Raw genomic sequence first — 387 nt, 5'->3', positions numbered from 1 at the left:
GGGGCTGGGACCCGTTTACACCAGGGCCGTGTTCACACCAGGGCCGGTGTCCCAGTGTCCCCATGTCTCTGTGTCCCCCTGTCCCGGTGTCCCCGTGTCCCCCAGCCCCATGTCCTGTGTCCCTGTGTCCCATGCCTGGAAATCCCATGTCCCTCTATCCCTTGTCCGCGTGTCCCCACATCCCGTGTCCCCACGTCCCATATCCCAATGTCCCGGTGTCCCCGTGTCCCTGTGTCCGCCAGTCCCGATGTCCCCACGTCCCGTGTCCCCGTGACTGGTGTCCCGGTCCCCACGCCCCGGTGTCCCCGGGCGGTGCCCGGCGCTGTCCGTGGTGCTGCCCCGCGCGGCGCCATCTCCCACCCCCAGGGGGCACCCTGGTTGGGGGGG

The 387-nt window shown here is 70.0% G+C and overlaps 1 protein-coding gene across 1 annotated transcript in view; it reads left to right on the top strand.

Annotated features, from left to right (window-relative positions):
- Positions 1–207: 207 nt before the first annotated feature.
- The window catches only part of RAP1GAP (RAP1 GTPase activating protein), a gene marked incomplete at its 3' end in the record, with an annotated part of 3,660 nt that continues 3,480 nt past the window's right edge, over positions 208–387 (top strand). Inside the window, exon 1 of the mRNA XM_010001379.1 lies at positions 208–270. Within this exon, the coding sequence (XP_009999681.1) occupies positions 208–270 (63 nt within the window). The remainder of the gene's footprint in view (positions 271–387) is intronic.

Source organism: Chaetura pelagica, unplaced genomic scaffold (genome assembly GCF_000747805.2).
Source record: "Chaetura pelagica isolate M959 unplaced genomic scaffold, ChaPel_1.0 scaffold187, whole genome shotgun sequence".
Classification (NCBI taxonomy): Eukaryota; Metazoa; Chordata; class Aves; order Apodiformes; family Apodidae; genus Chaetura; species Chaetura pelagica.
This window is presented reverse-complemented; position numbering and strand designations above follow the sequence as displayed.